Source organism: Artibeus jamaicensis, unplaced genomic scaffold (genome assembly GCF_021234435.1).
Source record: "Artibeus jamaicensis isolate MK-2021 breed Jamaican fruit bat unplaced genomic scaffold, CSHL_Jam_final contig_467, whole genome shotgun sequence".
In the NCBI taxonomy this organism is placed as follows: domain Eukaryota; kingdom Metazoa; phylum Chordata; class Mammalia; order Chiroptera; family Phyllostomidae; genus Artibeus; species Artibeus jamaicensis.
Window position 1 is genome coordinate 4,144,464 of NW_026521845.1, and position 21,613 is coordinate 4,166,076.

Consider the following 21,613-nt stretch of genomic DNA (forward strand, 5'->3'; position numbering starts at 1 on the left):
TTGTGGTTTGCCACATTTTAATGAGATCATTTTCAGAGTGATCCTTGGTCTTTCGGATTACAATGACATCAACATAAATTCAGATTATGAAGAAAAATGAGATAACATATACTTGGAGAAATAGAGAATCGGATTACTACAAAATATTCTAAATGAATATGTGTATTTCAATGTCCAGACTGCAATATAACCATCATTTTATACACATCATTTGTATAACACATCATTTTACACAAGTAGGATACGTCAGTTTTCCTTCCCGACATGTTACCCGGAATGCAGAAGGTGGTGACCTTGCACGATACCTATATCGACATTCGAACTCAAGAGTATCATCTGATTCCGAATAAAGTTTTTTGTCCGGTCTCCATCTTAAACGTATGTTATGCTTTTGCATCATTTCTTCTGAGATTACACATGCCTCTAAAGGTAAAAACAAGGAACATAAAACATTAAGTGCTGTGCAAATACTCACTACAGAAGTTTAGACTGTCATGCAAAAACTTCTACACAGATCCAGGAACTCATTCTCAAAACCTTTTCCAATATAATTCATTGAAAAGCCATCCTGTAAGTCAGGATGTAAGTCAGTAAACAATTAATGATGTAAAAGAAGGTACTCTTTGTGATAATTAAATATTAAATCCAAGTTCATAATACCAGTTGTCACATATAGAGTTTTCATAAAAGAATTTTTGTTGCTCTTCCTGCTTAAGACTTTTTCATATGTTATTTGCTCACACATCACTATGAGGGAGTCAAGCTTTCATCAGAATAACTGTTAATCCATGAAAGTTCTGTTATAAAGAGTAGAACGTCACACTCTCTACACAGATTTCCTAGAAGGCATTGGAATGGCAACACACTTACCTAAACATTTGGGTGCTTCTGACCACTTTCCATCACGACATGTTATTATCCTGTTGCCCTGAAGTTTATAGTAGAGCTGGCACTTGTACTCCACTGAGTCTCCTGGAGCATAGACAGCTGATGAGAATGTGGTAATGTCCCCATTGTCGATGGTTGGAGGAGGCCCGCATTTTCCTTTGGATTCTACAAGAGGGATAGTCTTTGATTTAAGGTGGCTTTGGAGTGGATGGGAGCTATCTTCACCTCTAGGGGCACCAAACTGGACTACAGCTAAATAAGGGAGTAAGCAACCTGAATAACCAAATGAAGGATGCCTGACCAAGACTCTTAAACCTAGGGTGTACAGAAGCAGCCACACAAATGGATAAGCAAAGAGGACTTACGGACAGCTTTAACCCTCCCACCATAGACAGTGGCTAACAAGCTGGAGGGCAGCTGGGCTGAAAGACCCCATTGAAGAGCTCACACTCTCTACCTCATTATGGAATCCACAACACAGAACATCTCTTTCTCTAACGTGGCCAAATCTGTCCTAGAAGAAATACGCCATAGTACTCACTCAATCCATTAATAGAAGTGGACTTTGAGCACCACCATTTTATTTCCATGAATTTATTTCTTTCATAGGAACTACTTCATTATGTATTCATACCAACACAGTTCACCCCTAATATATCCTCCTAAGTGCGGGTGAGGGGGAGAATAAGATATTCTACCTTTGCACTGAGGTGGGTTTGTCCAGTTCCCATTCAAACAGGTCACCTCTACATCTCCAAATAGGTCCAAAGATTTCATGCATTCGTAACGTACTGTCTCACGAGACAGATACCGAATCTTCTTGTTTTGTATAGTGGCATTTTCAACAATGGGAGGACTCCCACAGGAATTGTCTGAATTAAAGGAAAAAAGTATATATCATGTAATGAATGTTTAGAACTCAAATCAACAAATGAGATTACCTTATATTTCTGGAGGATAAATCCATATTAATCTGTCATGAAGACTGAAAAATTTTCTAAACTTACATGTATGATTAAAAAGAGGAGATGATGCAGGTTTGTTGCTGTTTTTTTGTGTGTGTGTGTTTAAGAGTTAAGCTTCTACATCTTAAATTTCTTTCCCATCCTCTCAAAGATTAAAAGACATTTCTGCTGAGTGTAAATGATGGCTTTCAGAACATTTCCCATTTGAATTTAGAAAAGAAACATAAGTTTTACCAATTTAAGATCAATTGATAAACCCTAAAAATGCAGAATAGCAGATTATTTGGCCTCAAATTTGGGTTGAAATCATCATGTCTATTCGTTGTAGTTTTAGGCTCTTGAACTCATAAGTACACTAGTCATTTCCTTAATGAGTAAGTCAAGAATTAAACACTTTGAGGAATTCCACATAGTTAAAGGAAGAGGGTGATCTCACAACAGATCCAAACAGAGAATGAGAAAAATGAATTTATAACTTAAAGTACTCTAGTATTCTTAGGGTGGAGAGTACAAATGCTTATGGTTGATGCTATGAGCAATGAGGTCCAGCTGGATGTAAGTAGTAATAGGACCCAGTGAAAGCTGCTGGGAATTTTCACTGAAGAAGTTTCACTGTTAGGATGGTATCCTAAGAACCCTGAAACACCAATTCAAAAGGACTTAGGCACCCCATGATCATAGCAGCACCATTTATAATAGCCAAGTGTTAAAAGAAACCTAAGTGTCTGTCGGTAAATGAATGGATCAAAAAACAATGGTACATTTAGAGAATGGAATACTATACAACAGAGAGAAAGAAGGAGCTCCTACCCTTTGTGAGAGCATAAATGGAACTGGGGAACATTAGACTAAGTGAAATCAGCCAGGTGGTAAGAGACAAACACCATATGAGCTCACCTTTAACTGGAATCTAGTCAACAAAACAAACAAGCAAGCAAAATATAACCTGAGACATAGAAATTAAGAATAAACGGAAAGTAACCAGAAGGGGTACAAGGGGGAATACTGGGGGGAAGAGGGTGAAAGGTTTTCAGGGACAATTATAAAGGACACATGGACAAAACCAACTTGGAGGTGATATCAGGGGAGGGAGGGAGGGATGGCTGAAGTGGCAGGGAAAGGTGAGGGTGGGAAAAGAAGGCAGAGAACTGTACTTGAACAATAACAACAACAAAAACAAATTTTCAGGTCACAACCCCGAGTTTTTGATAGTACTCTGAGTAAACCTGTGAATTTACATTTGTATTTCCTCCAATTTCCCAGTAGGTGCTGATTCTGTTGTGTCAGGAGCCACCCAATGAGAACAAAGGGCTCTCAGGTCAACCATCACCACCCCTTTGGTTCCTCTGTGTGAAGGCACGAACCCCCCTTGATCTGGCCTAAGACATAGCCTATGTTCATCTCTTCATCATGCTAGAAGCAATGCTATATTATAGTATTGAAGACACTTCAGAAAATAAAATGTCAAAGTTTATGAAACACCTCTGCATGTGGGTGTCCCTATCCATCTGCCAGCCACACAGCGAACAACATTGGATCCATCCATTTGGTAGTGTTCTTGACATTTATAAGCTACTTCATCTCCTGGCTGATACGATTTCTTCTTCCCATTTACATCTTTAGGCATGGCATGATTAAAGCTGGGTGGGGAAGGACAAGTTGTTTCTGAAAGGAAGAACACAAAATACTCATTCAGCAAATCTTTAAAAATAGACATTGGCCAATAACTTTACTCTAGAATAATAGGTGCATACCAAATGAATACATACTGTACAATATTTTTTATAACTCGAAAATGTGTTAGTGGTCTTGACTTCATTACATTGAATGACTCTACATTCATCAGAAGTGTAATATGGCTATGAAGAGAAAGAAAGAAGGAGCTCCTACCCTTGATGAAAGCATGGATGGATGGAGAGAACATTATGCTAAGTGAAATAAGCCAGGTGGTGAGGGACAAACACCATATGATCTCACCTTTAAGTTGTACCTAATCAACAAAATAAACAAGCAAGCAAAATATAACCAAGGACATTGAAATTAAGAACAATCTGATGGTAACCAGAGGGGAGGGTGGAGAGAGACAATGAAAAAAATAGGAGGGGAGTCATCAAGGAACATGTATAAAGGACACATGCACAAAGCCCAAAGAGGGTAGGATTGAGGGTGGTGAGCAGGGATGGGTGGGGTGGGGGGGGAGCAGTGGGAGGAAAATGGAGACAACTGTGTCTAAAAAACAATTAAAAAATAAATAAAGTAATTGAAAAAATGTATTATATGAGACTGATGGTTTGGAAAGCCTGAAGAGATCAGGACCAAATTACTTACATTCAGATTCCTTTTTGCACAGAGAGGCCATCTACATTATATCCCTATTCCTAGCCTTTTCTTCTGTCCAAGTCCATTTCCCAGAATTACGTGAAGCATTGGAAAATGACACAAATGTCTATAGGTAGGTAACTGGTAAAGTGACATGAGCTGGGTCATGATGAGACTGGTGAGCAGGGGCCAGCTGCCCTCCACAGAGAGGACATGTCTGAGTGTGCACATGGAACATGGGCAGGGGACGGGGGACTTCCAAGTAACCCAATGGGGCTCCTGTGGCTGATAGCCTTTGCTTCCCTGTTCGGGTGCAATTATTTGCTCAGGGTCATAAAGGAGACCAGCAAGTAGCAAGTCTTGTGAGATGTGTCACCACAACAGCCTTTACAAAAAGAAAAAAAGGGGGGAATTGTAGGGGATTGGTTTGTTTTGGCCTGGCAAATGTGACTCAGCTCTGTATGGAAAACCTACAGAAGTGAAGTGGTGGGCAGGAGCCAAACCTTCAAACCGAGTTTTCCCATGGGAATCGGGCCTAGAAAATGCATACAGACTGTTATGGCTTGCCCTTGCTAAAACTCCATCACCCTGGTCTAAAAATAACAAATGTGTATTGTCTATCTTCAAGGTAATTTCCAAAGCCTGTATGAGTTCTCCCAAGGACAGAGCTAATCAGCTCATCACCATTCCCCTCTGCATGTTAATTTCATTTTCTTGATTGTACCTAAAATGTAGACAATAATATTTTAAGTAATAGACAATAAATCTTTCTATGATGTAAGACCTGAGGAAAACAATAAAAGCCTGTCTAGGCAAGGGTCAGGGTGCTCCCCTCTTGAGGGAGTGGCTGAGGCACCCATAGGCACTTTCCCCTTGAGAGAGCAGTCGTGCCTGTTCCCTTTTTCCACACAGGATTGTTGTCGCCTGTGCATTCATTCTCGCCATCAGCCACCACAGGTGGACGCTGCTGGCCAGTGTCCGCCAGAGGCTCCTGTTGCCAACCTGTTCCTGTGACTAGGGCTATTAATTCTCCACCAGAATCCAGAACTTTCCAGAGATACCTTAGTAAATTCTAGAGTGACTATAGGTTTAAATTTATATTATTCATGCTCTAATTACAGATATTGATCAGCCTGAGAATAAAATTAAATACACCGTACTTGTGCATTCTGGGGGAGGACTCCATTTTCCTCCTAAACATATCACAGATGCAGGTCCATGAATCGTAAATCCTTGTGCACAGTTGTATGTAAATTCTTCTCCATACTCATATTTCTGTTTCCTGTTGGGTGCAGCCCCATTGGAAATTGAAGGTGGTGGTCCACAAGGAAGTCCTGAAAGAGAAAAGTTGAGAATGACTGCGTATTTCACTAACTCTGAAGTTTATTTCATGTACTGGTTGTCATAGTACTTTTATATGATCACACAGGTGCTAATAATATATCATATTATTATGATATATTATTATGATGCCAATAATATGTCATATTATTATGATATATTATTATGATATATTATATTATGAAAAAGGTGCATAAAGGCTTGCTAAAACCATAATTGTGGTATGCATTGATGGAAAAGAAAAAGGTCAATATATTTAGGAATGGGACTATCCCTGCTTCTCTAACAAGTCACAAGTAACAAAAGGAAACACTTTGAGAATCATGTTAAGAAAATTCTCATCTATTGTAAGAGGTCAGAAAGGACAGTGTAGGAAGAACGTAAAATTTTAAAAACCTGGTGGCAAAGCCTTCACTGCAACGTATACAAATATTTAGAATAATATGAATAGCTGTACGTATGTGAATAGTTTAATTTCACTACACATCAAGTTTTGGTAGGGAAAATGCCATAATTGGAAGTGATTTCATGTGCCACATTTTTTTCCACTCATGGACTGATAGGCCCTTGGACTGTCTCCAGGTCCTGGCTGCTATGAACATGGGGGTGCACATGTTCTTTCAAATTGGTGTTTCAGGATGCTTAGGGCATATTCCCAGGAGTGGGATGGCTGGGTGAGAAAGCAGTTCCATTTTTAATTTTTGAGGGAGCTCCATACTGTTTTCCACAGTGGCTGCTATGTGGCTGTGAAAAAGAAGGACATCTTACCTTTTGCGACAGCATGGATGGACTTGGAGAACATTATGCTGAGTGAAGCAAGCCAGACAGAGAAGGACATACCATATGATCTCACTTATATGTGGAATTGTGAACAGAAGAAACTGGTGAACAAAATAGAACAGAGGTGTGGGACACATGGGACAGACTGACAACTGTCAGAGGGAATTGGGGAGAGGGGGGCTGAGTGACCAAAGGTGAAGAAATTGCTAAAGGACATGTATGCATAGCCCATGGACACAGAAGACAATGTGGAGGTGGCCAGAGAGAAGTCAGGGGGTAGAGGCTGGGTGGAAGGGCACAAAGAGGTGGAAATGGGGACCTCAGTCATGATGAAACAGAAAGAAAAACTAAAGCAATTTCATAATAAACCCATGACATTAACAAAAATAGGATGTATTTGTTTATACAAAAATTGTTTGGTAAAATACGTTAACACATAATAGTGCATAAACATATAAATAGATTTGCTTACTTATAAATCTAAAGAATTATCTCTCATGACTTTGATGATGATTGCTTATTTTAATGAATTGCACCAAAATAGAATTTTAGTTTGCAGGCTGTCCTCACCTACACAACGAGGCAGGGAACCCCATGTCCCCAGGTGGCATGCTATCTTAGGTTTCCCGGTTATCTTGAAACCATCTTCACAAACATAATGTAACTTAGTGCCATGTGGATAGACCTTGGGCTCCAGTGTTTCCTCTCCTTCTTCTTCTGATCTGGAGGAATTTACGGTTCCATGTTCTATATCAGGTGGCTGAGAACACGGTGTTTTCTCTACAATGCAGAACAGAGGCTGAAGGATCAGGCACAAAGATCATATTTACAATGAAAAATAAAATAAACACACTTGGGGTTTTAAAATAAGAATAATTTGAACTAACAAAATTATTTAATAACTAAATGAAACTTGAAATGCGCAAAGATATATGTCTCCATAAAATCAACGCTACTATCCACTCATTCCTTGGGCCCCTTCATTCCCTCCCTGCTCATCCTGAGGAGCAAAATACACAACTGGAGCAACCGTGTCTGGTGTTTCCACAATAACTCAAAGCTTCTCTCTGTGCTCACTTCACAACACAAGGGGAATAATGCTGATCGATTCAGTACAGAGACTGTGCTATAGCGTTTTGAGGTGAAGTGGAACGGATATGGAGAAAGGGCTTCATCTGTCCCTGTCCACAAAGCACAGGGCAGTCTAACCCTCATTTGACAGACAGGTGTGATGCAAGTGACGCACTACTGACCAATGCAGCGCGGGACTGACTTCCAGATTCCACCCTGGCACACGAGGTCTCCAGCTTCCAGAATCAGAGAATTATTTTGACAGAGAATAGAGACTGTTTCTCCTTCCTGATAATTCACTGTGGTCATCATATTTTGAGATTTGGGAATCTGAGGTGGAGGTGGACATCTTGGTACTTCTAAAAATATTAAAATTAGATTTCTTAGGAAAACCACAAGTTAAAAATATTAAAAGAATATTTCAGTAAATAAAACTGGCAGTAATTATGCATATGAAAAGATCAAATTATTATGACTTGTTCTAGGTTTAAGTTTGTTATACTTTCCTTCTTGCTTACCACTGTAACATACCACACTGGGTTTATATTCTCATGGCCTTCTTTGTAGAGTCTTTCTCTTATTCTTTCTGTGATCAAGCTTGGCTAATTTGGGGAAAGCCTGTTTTAAAGATTTGTAACCAGTAGAACATCCTACCTGGATGATTCATTCAATAACAGTCAATAAAATCAAGATAGATATCAGAATCTTTTTTATGGATATCCCTCAACAAATGTACTGGGAGCTGATGAAAACCCTGAGAAGATGTTGTGCCAATAGAGGCTGAATACCCATAGGTATTTGTTCCCTATACCCATAGGTATAGGGAACATGTGGCAATGGTGAATGTAGCTCAGCCCTGGTTTGGAAAACTTAGAGGTGAGAGGTGGCACACAGGAGCCAGTCCCACAGATCGGCTTTCCCATGGAGGACCAGCCCTGCATTATTTCTAGGCTGCTTTGAGGCTTGCTGTTCCTAAGACTCTCTCACTTGAGCTAAGAAAGCAGATGTTTAATGTATATCTTTGAAGTAACTCACTAAAGTCTGTGCTAAGGCATTCCAAGCATGGAGTGTAATCAGATCCATCACTTTTATTGTTTCCTAGCATTTGCAACATTCCATTTTTTGTTATCTATAAGAAATAATCACTTCAAGCAAACCTGTGTATAATGAATGAGGACCTTCCTTGATGTTATGTTCCCAGAGAGCAATAAAAGCCTGTGCAGGCAAGGGTTGGGGCATTCTCTTACTCAGAGAGAGGCCATGCAGTCTCTTCTCTGCACATCACTGCTGAAGTCCATGTGATTTTGTTCATCACATCCACCATACCATGGACACCATTGGCCAGAGTCTGTGTCACATAGCGAGTAATTGCCTTTCGTTAAAGATCAATGAATTTGATACAGAGTCTTGGCTGAGATACAAATTAGGTATGTTACCTAGTGATTTATTTATTGTTAAAAGTTTAAAACTTTCCTGCAGCTTTTTGTTTCCTATCTTGCCAAATTGGTAAGAGAAATATATATGAAGTTCAAATAGCCCACTCTCTGTTAAGGAAATTACGTTAATCGGTAAAACATTTTTGGAAAAAAAAAAGAAATTAAACTATATATCAGATGATTTCACAGGTGAATTCTATCAATCATTTAAAGAGAAAAATAATATAATAACTCTGATTTCAATAACATTACACATGTACTTTCTGAAAACGGAGGAGCCAAGAACAATTCTCTATTGGGTTTCTGTGGCCTCAATAGTCTTGATAACAACACCTGGGAGAGACATTCCAAGACAGCAATGGTAATCTAATATCCTCTGTGAACATACATGGGAAAATTCTTAAAACCGAATCAGTAAATCAAGTACGTGAAAGTAAAGAAAGAATACTGTATCACTGCCTATGAGCGTTAACTGAGGGCAGTGAGTCCACGTGCCCTACAGTTGGAGAAGAGCAACACAGATGTGGAAAGTGGGGAATGGGAATGAGCCCTGTGCTGTTGGAACTGGGGGTGGAAATAAGACTGTTTCTACGACAGATACAGATAAACAAAACAATAGATGGCTCAGTGGGTAGATACCTACAGAGACAGATGGATACATACACAGAAGGGTATGTACATCCCTAGATGCTAAGATAGCTACATGAGTTAGAGGTATAAGCATAAGCACAATAATAACACAAAAAAATAGTAGCAATGGCAGCAATGGTATTCCAATAGCAATGAGCAGATCCACTCCCCAATGTGAAAGTCACCAGTTCCTGAGTGGTTTGTCACGTAGCTGTAGAGCACACATGATACAATTAAGATTTTGAAACAGTGCTCTGGTTATGTTCTAAATCACCTTCCAGCTGGGAGTTACTTGTAATAAGAAATAGTTAATAACAAGTTTTAAGACACAACAGGACTCCTTTTACAAGGTAGGAAGAAATAGGATGACATTTGAAAATGTTGTAATCAAGAGCTGACCTGTGCAGTTCACTTCGGGATCCCATCTTCCATTGACGCAGACTGAGTGCTTCTGCTCTGACCTCCTTGGGCATGTGTAATTCACTTGCTCATCATGGTTGTAGTCAACTCTATCTGACTGGAGTATTTTGTATTCATGTGACCTCAGTAATTTACACATCTTAATGTTAGCTGTTTCTGTAAAATAAAGACATTACCTTGAAAACACTAATCATGAGAATCTAAGCAACTAATACAAAACATAGCTATAGAGGCCAGAGTATAATGAAATTGGAATTTAGGTCTATAAATTCCACCAGCAAAATTATTCCCGATCATGGTGCATGAGGTGGGCTATTATGTAGGAACACAGTCCCATATGCAGTAAGTGCTGATATCTCAGGGAGAATAACCATCATTCAGGCATTTTGCACTTCGGGAATTGCAAGAACATAGAGGTTCAGTTTTGCTTTATCTGCATAGAGAAGAGTCATCACATGACAAAATTTGGTCCCATCTGAAATCTGTGCAAATGTTCACATTCATTCTTTTCTTGATCTCAAACATTTCTGCGTTATTTTTAACCACAATCTTAGACCATTAGAAGAAAGCAATTATCTGTGCAAATAGAATATATGAAATTGGTAGTTTAATTATATTGTTTCAATAAAGTTAAGGTAAAATAACAAGAAAAGTTGATCTAAGGTGTCGAGTATAGAATGTGAATATTGAAGCACATCTTGCGCATGATCACCAGAATTCAGAATAACAACTTAGGTGGTTAATTCATAACCTATTTGCACACATATTGTAGAATCTTTGAGAAGCTGTTTTAGACACTTGATCATCCTATAATCCAATATTATATAATGCAATATCATAATGCTAGAACAATCCATTTTGCTGGCTTCAGAATGTTATCTGTAGATTATTCAAGTTTTTATATAAGTATGTATTGCAAAAATTTCATGCATATGGCAAATCCTGTTTTGAACTTGATGTCAGTGTAGGTCTCAGGTCATATTTGTTAATAATTTGGTAATGATATCAAATGAGGATGAACAGAAGAAAGAAAATGCAAGTAATTGCCTAAAAATACTAAGGATTTTGTAATGCAAACTTGAAAAAAATAAAGGGGACTAATTTAAAACACAGTAGATTCTTGAGAATTAGTCTTATTTTCCCATGACTTTTCCAGACTGCTGAAAAAAAAAAACCAACCCCACAACAATATTCCTATTCAAGGTTGGTAACTGAAGGAGGATTTATAGTTGAAAGGATGTGTGAGTTTCTTATCCTAAGTCTTATGGTGACTAGTTTCTGAAATAATTTCCTTATTAGGAAAAAATAAGCATCTTGAGGAGAACAAAAAGTTAAGACTCTAGGGAGGTACAAAATAAACATCAAATGAGAAAATTTTAATCATACATCTATCTACAAGTAAAATTTAGCTTCATACTTATAAATTATGTTAACATCAGAACAGATTCATACAATTCTATCACTAGTTTCTATTTTTCTCCTGTAGACACTATTGAACTATAAACAACAAATCTTTGGATTCATTGTAATTCATGACCTGACACTTTCAAGAACATCTCCACATTTCAAAAATATGGTGGCAAGGGCTTTACAGTAAAACTATTAAATTGTCTTACAGGGTCATTTTAGAAGGGCATGCTCACCAATGCACTCAGGTGGTTGGGTCCACTTTCCCTTGAAACATGTCACTGATCTGGGCCCAACCAATGTGAACCCTTCTCTGCAGCTGAACTCCAAGGACTCTCCATGGTGATAGGGACCCTCCCGGGAATAGATGGAGCCGTGAACAATGTCAGGTATGTCTTCACAGGTGCTGTTCTCCTCTGTGAAAATGTCACAAGCATATGCTAATAAAGAACAAACTGCCAGTAACCAGAGGGGAGGGAGGAGAGGGACGCTGCGGGAAAGAAGGGAAGAGTTAAGTGAAGGAACATGTACATAGGACCCATGGCCAAACACATTGGGGAGGGATTGAATGTGGGATGTGGAGGGTTGGTAGGTAGGAGAAAGAAATGGGGGAAAATGGGGACAACTGTAATTCAACAGCAATAGAAATAAAAAATAAAGCTCCTCAAAAGAAACAATATGATAAAATATAAAGAATGCATTTTTATGAATATAAACACAGAGTGTTGACTCAAGTCCAAGTATTAAAATTTTTATACATTACCAATACACTGCGGCAAGGTGGTCCATTTTCCATCAACACACTGAATTTTCTTAGAGCCCTTCAACAGAAACCTGGGGTCACAAATGTACTCCACAACATCACCATGTTGATATTCTTCTTTTGGTGTGTTTGTAGCTTTCCCATTGGGGAGTTGAGGATGTAGACCACACGATTTTACTTCCTCTATGGTAGAAGTGCAGTATAATTACTGGTTAAACAGTGTAATTTACCAGTTGAAACCCAGTACAATTTTTTCTTAAATTTCTTACTTATTATCTAATTTATTAAGAAACTATAGAAATGATTTCTGAAAGTATAGTCATTATTATTATCTAATTTATTATAGCAGTCATTGAAAAAAAAAGTGTGGTGTTTACACTAGATTCACATCTCCCAGTTCTGTTACTTATGTCAATTCAGCAAACTGTATGTATATTTAAGCCCAGGAAACATGTTCCATATTCGTCTAAAAGTATATGCAAACTAATTAAAAAATATACTAGTGTAACTTATAATGATGTTCATTTTCCTTAGAAACATCTTATGAAGACTTTTATCTTAAATGTTTTTTATTTATTTAGCTTAAAGAGAGGAAAGGAAGGATGGAAGGGTGAGAGAGAGAGAAATGTAGATTAGTTGTTCCATTCATTGATGTATTCAATGGCTGCTTCTTGTATGTGCCCTGACCTGAGATTGAACCTGCAACATTGGACATTGGAATGATGCTCTGACTAGATGAGCTACCTGGCCAGAGCCAAGACTTTTTGAAAAAGTACCATCATTGGAGCCAAGCATGTGATCAACCACTTTTAAGTCATATGTATGATTGAATTGACCCCAAGATGCTTAAATATTGTTTAGACACACTCAGTGGAACTTGAAGTGAAGCCCATGCTGATGGAATGAGATGCAAAAATAGGACTGGAAAGACGTGGCTCTAGCACCAGACACCACTGAAGGTGACCTTCTTAAACAAGGACATCTGAGGCACATACTACCAATGCATGGTTTTCTCAAGTAAATCTCTGGCTTAATGCCCTCGGTTAGAGACACCCTGGAATCCAACAGAAAACTAACAGAGAGACACAATGTGATAACCAAAATTCCAATTCTTGTTGGAGCAATTTTCAGATAAACATTCACCTTTACATGTTGGAGGATCTGGTGACCACCCAAAGTTGTAACACTGAATTGAATCTGGTCCAACAAGTTTCAGTCTTTGTCTGCAGGAAAATTTCAACACTTCTCCAATGAAATACTTCTCTTTCTGGGGCTGAGCAATTATGTTTTGTGCTATATCAGGAACAATGCATTCTTTTTCTATAAAAACATTTTCATAATTGTTATGAAAATAATTTAATGAGCACATAAAATTTTTCACTGCCAAAGTATATGCTATACATCATGCAAAAATAAGTTGCTGGGTGTTGCATATACAGAGAGGCAACAAACAAATATTCTCCCAGAAAATCACTTATCCATTCAGTTTACACCTTCTTCAAATTTCATATGGGACTCTCTGAACAATACATGCGTCCTGAAAATTTGTATGGTCAGCTTGCTCATATGGATCTGATTTTATCATTGACATTTATAAAATTTAATGCTACCAGTTTTTGTATTATCAAAACAAAACTATTCTCTCACAAAAAACCCCACTGATGCTACAGTTTTAAATTGCTTGTGTAAGGAAATACTGGAAATTTGTTTAATACACATGGGAAACCAGGACACTCAGAATGGCATTTATGATATATTTCATTTAGAGGAACATTAGAAATTGCTTAATTGATAAATTAAACCAAAATGGAATCAAAATGAAACATAAAAGAAGATATAATAACATTCCCAAGGTCACACAGGTAGGCATATTCTAGGTGCCCTGAATATTTACATAATTGAAAACTATCTGCTCTTACTTAGGTATAGTTTATGTTGGCTATTAATGAATTATTAATTATTCTGAGTCAAGTTAGAAATGTGTGAATTATGCCTTAAATTTTTTTAAATTTGTGAAGTTTATGGCATTGCCAAATGTTATAAAAATATATTTTCCTTGATTCCTCTGTCTCATTAATTAATATAAAAAATTAATAAGTGGAATTTAAAATTTGCAATCAAACCAAAAAGAAAATTTATATGATTTAAAAGTCAAGTATTAACACATAATCATAAAGGTAGACATAACGTAATGATTTTTACAAGTGGTGTCACAAAAAACCTCAGTAATTTGCTATTGTTTTGGCTTTCACTTTAATGTTGAGCTTTGTAGCTTATTGAGAAGATCATGCTTGAATGGGAACCACTGGGATAGGTCTAAAATGTTTTTCTAATATTCTGCATAGTGATTCTTTTATTAGTATGTGTTCTCATTTACCTACTTTGTGGTCATTTTGTATAAATTCTCTCTCCCATCATATTGTAAACAAATGAAACCTTGAGCAAAAAAAAAACCAAACAAACAACCAAATGAAAAGATCTTGGCTGTTGGCTATTTCCAGCTGTTATATTTATAGAATGACTTAAGGAATGCAATTTAAGGAGGAGAATAAATGGGCATATACTGAATTATATAATTTATTAATATTCATGTAAATATCAAATTTCTAAATCCTAGCACTGAGACTTGAATATATTGGTACAGATTTTGGATTCTGAACTGTACATTTAGTTAAGATTGCTGTTAGCACTGTTTGGCTTAATGGTTTGTGATAACATTCCTTGGAATCCTCCCCTAAAGGGAGACTTTCCAGGACATTTGAAGTAAATTCCAGTATCAGCTATTCAGTGGGCCACTCCCTGCACACAACCCAGGAAAGTTATCTGAAAAGAATGCTAAACTGCCATTTCTTTGCTGCATCCCTGGAAGCAATACATCATGCTGGTGAATTCCGACCAATGCATCCTCAAAGTCATCAGTTACTGCAAATTTCCAATAGAGAGCCATATTGGCCCCAGTGCTTTCTACTGCTGTCTCTGTCACTTCCACATCCATTCATTCACATTGTTCTGTCATGTCTGATGGCCTTGGAATCACATATTCCTGATTGATTGCTCTTCCTTAAAGGAGGCCCTCAAAGCTATCAAAGCTTCTGGGTTCATACAACCCAGCTCTGCCTTTGATTCCAGGAAAGACTGAGAGCACTATTATGCTCTCATCACAGATCTGTGATGTGCATGGGCCATAGGGCGCATCAATGCACTGGGTCAGATCGGCTGTTCTCTTTAGACTTCAAAACAGCCCTTCCTCCCAATTTGCATTAAATCAGAAGGAAGACACCTCAGTTTTATTCACTGTGCATTAAAAATAACTCCACATAACCCAAATTGGTAAAAAACATTTTAAATGAATGTTATTATGATAATCCTGAAATGTGACTTACTGTTACAGGTGGGTGTACCAGACCAACCACTGTGACCACACACTATGAAGCCTGTGGTGTGTCCATCTTCATTTTTATATCCATCCTGGCACTCATAGTCCAACGTGTCATTGACCTTAAACCACGTGCTGCCACTTCTGGCTCTGGCATTCTCAAACACTGGCATTTCACAAGATTCTAATGCATGATGGAATTGAAGATTTCATGTCCAGTAGCATTTAACACACACTCAAATGGAGTTAAGTCCCATCCCAAGGCAATGTATCACAAAAGAGCAATCTCTGAATACCAGTGATAACTCATTGTCCTCATATTGCTACTCAAGAAGAAAGCGGGTGTTTCTACAAAGCAGTTTTACCATCACTTAAATCCTCTGAAAAATTTAAGAATGTTTTTCTCAGTGCCATTATACTTAGACATGCATTCCACCCTAGCAGTAAACTAGGCCCTCACAGATGTGCTGGATTTGAATTTTGGCAAAGTAGAATAATGTTTGTGAATCAAGGTAGGTGCCAAACTCAGTAGCAGTTGTGCCATTAATGGCAGAAACAAGTTCAGTGGTTCAACAAAAAGAGAAATTTTCAACAGTGAGAGTGATTTTTAAACATTCTATAGAAGTCTACTTGAAAACTTACTATTTTAAAAACTCACACGCTACTTTAGCTTTTTACAAATATCCACCAAATTAATGGATATTCTTCTATAATTATTAAGATTGAATGTAGAAATAGTTCCACATTTATAGCTAGTATAAGAAATTAAATTGTTAAACAAATAGTCTTCGTTTTTACTAATACATTCCTGGACTGATGTTAATACAGACTTCAATAGTTTTCCTCAAATTTTAAGACCTATTATGCAGCCAGCTAGTTTAAAGATTTAAAAAACTAGAGAAAACTATAATAATAAAAATAATAAGAGACATTTTTTCTTTTCTAATGAGTGTTGTAATGGATAATTAATCCCAACTGAATATAGTATTAGTTTGATATAAAGGCAACCTTTATCATTTTTTTCGCTAGTTCCCATTGTAAGTATAGAAACTGAAAAAAATGAAAAAAATAAAAATGGATATTTTAAATATTCACTTCATGTGAATGAAAAATGTTGTTATGTGGCTTTGGATAAGTAATATAAAATGAGAAAACTGGTCTTAGAATATTCTCGTAAACATCAAGGAAGCAACAAGCATTTCTTACTCTCCAAGCATTTCTTACTCTCCATGACTCAGTGTTGTAGATGTTTTCTTAAAAATATAAATTTTATTCAGAAGAATTTTTTGCTCTGCTGTATCACATATAAATTACACAGGGGACATTATTCTACAACTATGCACTGTGAACATATATTTTCACTTAAACACATAACTTTTATTTCTAGGAATGAACACCCAGACATAAAAATCTGACCACCTGGAAACAGGCCCAGGCCAAGGTGTCGAGTTGACACCAGAATACACAGAAGGTCCCTCACCAGTTTGTAAATCACAGGAAGTTCTGTGGAGGCAAAACCTTGAACTGAAAGATGATCTTATATCTACCTTCTAGTAATCATTTTTAAAAGGCAAAAACTTGCATATACTTTCTCAAAAACCTTTTATTTATCTTTTCGAATGGAACCACCCCAGCTTCCACCATCCCAGGGAAAATAAATCAGGTAAAGTGAACATTTCTGCCACTGGCAATGGGGCAATAACTCAACATCATGAATGACTTACTGATGCACTTGGGGGGAGGGGACCATCCGTCCTGCTGACACGTGATCCTTCCTGAGGTCTGACCATCTTCTGTTAAGTAACCTTGTTTGCACTTGTATCGTGTTTCTTTATGTAAGGGGTATGTCAGTTCAGATTCAGAAAAAAATCCATTCTCAATTTCTATATCCGATTTTGAACATGTCACTAAAAGGAAGAGAATGTGGGGGAAAGTTAAGCATATGGTCTCTAGGAATGCTCATTAGGATTCTAACAATACACAACAAAAACAACAAAAACTAAAGCGTGTGTTGTCAATGAAAACCTGGAAAATCCTAATCATCCAAGGTGTGGTGTGAGAGACTATAAGCTATGAGTTTCCAAAAATATATATCAAGATATTGCCATCATTATCAAATCAACAAACAACAAGTGCTGGTGAGTTTGTTGAGAAAAGGGAACTCTAGTGCACTGCTGGTGGGAATGCAGACTGGTGCAGCCACTGTGGGAAACAGTGTGGAGTTTCCTCAAGAAACTAAAGATGGCACTGACTTTCCATCAAACAATCCATCTGCTGGGACCATACCCTAAGAATTCTGAATCACCAATTCAAAAGAGCCTATGTAACACAATGTTCACAGCAGCCTTATTTACAATAGCCAAGTGCTAGAAACAGTGTAAGTGTCCATCAGTAAATGAGTGAATCAAAAACCTGTGGTAGGTTTGCGCCAAAACCTTATGGCTCAAGAACAGCTCAAAGCCCCAGAACCAATAATTCTAGATGACCAAGAGATAGCCAAACTTTCAGATGCACAGTTCAAAACACTGGTGATCAGGATGCTCACAGAACTGGTTGATTTTAGTCACAAGTTAGAGGAACAAATGAAGGCTAAAGTAATTGAAATGAAGAAAAATGCACAGGAAACCAATAATGATGGAAAGGAAACTGGGACTCAAATCAAGGGAGTGGACCAGAAAGAAGAAAAAAATGACCAAACAGATAAGAGTGAAGAAACAAGAATTCAAAAAAAAAAAAATGAGGAGAGGCTTAGGAACCTCCAGGACATCTTTAAATGTTCCGACATCCGAATATTAGGGGTACCAAAAGGGAAGAGGAAGAGCCACACGTGGAACACTTATTTAAACTAATAATAAAGGAGAACTTCTCCAATCTGGAAAAGGCAATAGACTTCCAGGAAATCCAGGAAGCTCAGAGAGTTCCAAAGAAATTGGACCCAAGGAGGAACACACCAAAGTACATCATAATTACATCACCAAGATTAAAATAAAGGAGAGAATCCTAGAAGCAACAAGAGATAAGGGGACAGTCAACTACAAAGGAGTTCCCATCAGACTGTCAGCAGATTTCTCAAAAGAGACCTTACAGGCAAGAAGGGGCTGGAAAGAAGTATTCCAAGTCATGAAATCCAAAGACCTACATCCAAGATTGCTCTATCCAGCAAAGGTTTCATTTCAAATGGAAGGGCAGATAAAGTGCTTCTCAGATAAGATCAAATTCAAAAAGTTCATCATCACCAAGCCCTTATTATATGAAATGTTAAAGGGACTTACCTAAGAAAAAGAAGATAAAAAAGATGAACAGTGAAAGGACAGCAAACTCACAGTTATTAACAACCACACCTAAAACAAAAGCAAACTAAGAGGACAGCTAGATCAGGAGCAGAAACATAGAAATGAAGATCTCATGGAGGGTTAGCAACAGGGGAGTGGGTAAAGGTATAGAAAATAATTAGCATATATGGTAGGTATAAAATAGATAGGGGGAGGGCAATAATAGTATGGGAAATATAGAATTTAAAGAACTTGAGACACATGGTCATAAACTAAAGGGGGGAATGGTGAAGGAGGGGGTGTGCATGGTGGAGGGGAATGAAGGGGGAAATAGAACAACTGTAAGGGCATAATCAATAAAACATATTTTTAAAAAAACCTGTGGTACTTTTCCACAATGGAGTATTACCCAGCAGAAAGAAAGAAGGAGCTCCCACCCTTTGCACACAACATGGATGGAACTGGAGAGCAGTATGCTAGGTGAAATAAGCCAGGCAGTGAGGGACAAATATGATATGATCTCACCTATAAGTGGAAGCTAATCAACACCAAAAACAAAAGAGCAAAATAGAAGCAGAGACATGGAAATAAAGAAGACACTGAAAGTGACCGGAGTGGTGTAGGAGGGATACAACAGGGGAAAGAAGGGTGAGGGACAAGCAAAGCAACATGAATAGAGGACTCATGGGCATAGAAAATTGGAGGGTGCGGTTGGGTTAACTATGGGAGTGAGGGGGTGGGGTTCAATTGAGCAAAGGGAAGAAGGCCAGGCAACTGTAACAGAACAATAGTAATTTTTAAAAAGATATTAAAAACAGATCTTGGAACTAAGGAAGACTTAAAAGATTCAGATTGCCGTATAAGAAATTACTGATGGCCAGAGGAAGGAGGAGAGGTGGGGTGGCATTGGGCAAAGGGGGGGATGGGGACATCTGTAATAGTGTCACCAATAAAAATGAAGATAAAGAATAAATTATTAGGATCTGTCTGTCTACTGCATGTGGAATGCTATAGCTGACCAGTGCGTTCCTGGCATACATCTATTCCCAGGACGAGTTTTAATTATTGCTGAGAAGGAAGAGCCAGGTGTTCATGGCTCTCACAGAACCATGGTCCCTACAGGAGGGGATGGGTATGCTAACAACCTTGACCTGGTGGTCACTTCATCTCCTGTGCACGTGTCAACATAACAAGCTGCCACATATTCCATTCCCATTAACACTGAACACAGAAAAACATATTTGAAAAAATAACAATGCCACCAGACATAAATGAAAAACACACTGTAGAAAATGAATAGAGTTCAAAGTGGTTCATGGAGAAATTTAATAAAATTAAGAAATGCACAGTAAGAACACAGAAGAGAATTCCCTCCCTGCATAGTGAAGAAACTGAATCAAACCTATGAAAACAGCCTTGTGAGGTGTGTGCACAAGGCCAGCACCAGGCTCTGATTCCTGGGAGGTAAGGGGAATGCTTTGAGCTCTGTTCTCAAAGTGGCTTTATTGGGGTGGGGGTGCAAACTCTTCCGATTACAACAAGGGAGAATACACTCAAGCCTAAATCATCAGTCACACTGAATAGAAGGACAAAATCCAGCATTCTGAAACAGGCTGACATCACTGAACTTGGAATCTAGAGAACCCAGTGGAAAGAGCTGTACACATCTGCAGGGAGCTCTACAGAATGAGAGAGCTCTACACATCTGCAGGGCTGAAAACATGACACTCTAGAGCAGGGCAGAGTCCCATGACAATGGGCGGGGAATAACCATTCGAAGAAGAACCAGCAGAAAATAATCAGTTCAAAAATTCCCAGGGCACCCTCAACACTGGGAGATATTCCCATTGGATCATACAAATTGCAAAGATGTCTTTAAACACAACTCATTTACTAGAGGGGCCAGAAGACGCCTTCTTCATCCATATTCTGAATAGACTGGTCCCAGTGGGCAGGCTGCCAAACCAGCTTTGTTAGTTTAGAAACGAGCCTTGAATGGATCAAATCCACCTGAACAGCAAAACAAAATATAAAACCACTAAGACTCGAGGTCTCAGACCCAAACCACCACAAGGTGCATGACTGGGGAGGAGTTAACTCAGGGAGGTGAAGCTGTTGCTCCCAGACACTTCCATGCACCCAGTCTTGGGTCTCTTTGCCCCAGGGGCAGGAGGAACCTGTCTGCCAGATTCCTGACTCTCACAAAGCTGCCCTTATCCAGAGTGATGGCCAAAGTCAATGTTGGCTGTGGAAAGACAATAGGAACAGCTGACATGCCATCCTGCTTTCCATGTATTAAATTAGATGTTTCCTCTCTGCAGTATTTGGTGGTTTTCTAAATTAATGTCTACCAATAGGTGTCTTTATCATGCTATTGACATGTCAAGCAACTGGCATTTCCACTTATACACACTTGAAAAAATAAAAGCGAGTAAGTCCATTGACAAAACAAGAAGCTGATATAAAAATCTTTCACAGTAGTTAGAGGGAAGTCTTAGAAAATGACAAACAGCCTGGATCTCAGACATGTTTTCTTACCGACACGGATGCATTTGGGAGGAGGGGACCAGCCGTTCTCTGTACACGTCATCGTGGTCCGCTGGTTTGGAAGACTGTGACCAGGATGGCAGGAAACTCTAACAGATTGACCCTGTAAATACTTTTGTTCATACCTCGGATAATATCCATTCTCCAGGTAATTGAAAACACATTTTCCTAAGGATGATAAGTGATAATGAAAAACCCCCAACAATTGGTCAAATGAGAAATTATAATGATTCCTCATATTCAAATTAGAATCCATAAGCATCCAAAAATAACATATAGAATAAGAAATACTAAAGCTGCTATCAAATATTTTTTGTAAAATATAATATTAAATATAATTATCTGCAGTTCACAATTATAATATGTACTAATCATATAGGTATTCTTGCATACTCATG

General features: G+C 38.2%; 1 protein-coding gene across 1 annotated transcript in view; it reads right to left on the reverse strand.

Annotated features, from left to right (window-relative positions):
* Positions 1-21,613, reverse strand: part of CFH (complement factor H) — a 46,406-nt gene continuing 24,793 nt past the window's right edge. Inside the window, exons 9-22 of the mRNA XM_053667278.1 lie at positions 21,207-21,383; positions 17,121-17,303; positions 15,404-15,580; positions 13,164-13,340; positions 12,021-12,203; positions 11,494-11,673; positions 9,830-10,006; positions 7,547-7,723; positions 6,864-7,073; positions 5,333-5,506; positions 3,336-3,518; positions 1,587-1,760; positions 871-1,053; positions 1-423 (exon numbers count right to left, since the gene is read on the reverse strand). Of these exons, the coding sequence (XP_053523253.1) occupies positions 224-423; positions 871-1,053; positions 1,587-1,760; positions 3,336-3,518; positions 5,333-5,506; positions 6,864-7,073; positions 7,547-7,723; positions 9,830-10,006; positions 11,494-11,673; positions 12,021-12,203; positions 13,164-13,340; positions 15,404-15,580; positions 17,121-17,303; positions 21,207-21,383 (2,555 nt within the window). The 3' untranslated portion in view covers positions 1-223. The remainder of the gene's footprint in view (positions 424-870; positions 1,054-1,586; positions 1,761-3,335; positions 3,519-5,332; positions 5,507-6,863; positions 7,074-7,546; positions 7,724-9,829; positions 10,007-11,493; positions 11,674-12,020; positions 12,204-13,163; positions 13,341-15,403; positions 15,581-17,120; positions 17,304-21,206; positions 21,384-21,613) is intronic.